The sequence below is a fragment of the Saprolegnia diclina genome (assembly GCF_000281045.1).
Source record: "Saprolegnia diclina VS20 unplaced genomic scaffold supercont1.203, whole genome shotgun sequence".
NCBI lineage: Eukaryota > Oomycota > Saprolegniomycetes > Saprolegniales > Saprolegniaceae > Saprolegnia > Saprolegnia diclina.
In genome coordinates, this window is record NW_008246270.1 from 15274 (window position 1) to 16352 (window position 1079).

General features: G+C 62.2%; 1 protein-coding gene across 1 annotated transcript in view; it reads left to right on the forward strand.

Annotated features, from left to right (window-relative positions):
* Positions 1-100: 100 nt before the first annotated feature.
* Positions 101-1079, forward strand: part of SDRG_17148 (hypothetical protein) — a gene marked incomplete at both ends in the record, with an annotated part of 1511 nt that continues 532 nt past the window's right edge. Inside the window, one exon of the mRNA XM_008623383.1 lies at positions 101-1053. Coding sequence (XP_008621605.1) covers positions 101-1053 — 953 coding nt within the window. The remainder of the gene's footprint in view (positions 1054-1079) is intronic.

Below are 1079 nucleotides of genomic sequence, written 5' to 3' on the forward strand. Positions count from 1 at the left end.
ACCGAATTTAAAATCCACCTATCAGCTCGTTGAAGTTGCATCTCTGCACGCGTTTGCCAGACGGCCACATCAGCTGACGGATGACACAATCCAACGCACTCGATGGCCACCAAGCCGGACGATACGACGATCGCAGTCGCGCCGCCCGAGGTAGCGCCGCCGCCAGCGACCTGCTCGCTGCCCTTCATGCTGCTCCTCGCGGCGCCGCGCCTGGCGATCCAGATGGCGTGGGCTGCACTGTGGGCAGCGTTTGGCCCGCAGTTCGACAACTCGTTCGCGCCGTGGGCTGCGCAGCTCATCCGCGTCCTTGGCCCTACCACTGGGCTTATTGTCTACCCAATGGTGAGCGTCCTCAGTGACAGTTGCCGCTCCAAGTACGGACGTCGGAGGCCGTACATCTTGGGCGGGACGGTCGCCAGCATCGTCGTGTGGCTGCTCATGGTCGTCGTCTCGAGCGTCATCCAAGATGCCAAGGACAAGAAGGCGGCCGCCGATAAGCTCAGCGGCGTTGCGATCGTACTTTACTTTCTCATGGGCGTGGCGGTCAACACGATCCAAGCGCCGGCGGCGCTGCTCATCGCGGACTTTGCCGGCGACCACCAAGTCACGGCGTTCAGTCTCGCGCAGGCCCTGAGCATCATTGGGTCGCTCCTCGTGTCTGGCTACATCACGCTCTATGGGCCCGCGTCCGATGTGACGGTTCAGATTCTCTTTATGCTCATTCTCGCGCTCGTCGTCACGGTGTTGCCCGTGCTCCTCTGTGTGCCCGAGACGCCGTACGTACCAGAGGTCGTCACCTCGCGGCGCCAAGAGCTCAAGCGCGGGTTTGTGGCGTTCTATGACGGGATCCGGTACCTTCCGCGGGTGCTCGCAGTCTACTGCGTCTGCTTCATCCTGGCCATGCTCGGGTACGCATCCTACAACGGCAACAAGAACCAGTTCTTTGGCACCGTCTTCTACAACGGGAATGCCACGGACGCCGACAAGTGCGGCGCCTTGTGCTCGGACGCGCAAAAGCGCTACAACAACGGGACGCAGTTTGCCTCGGGGACCGTCGACACCCTCCACTCGCTCCTCGG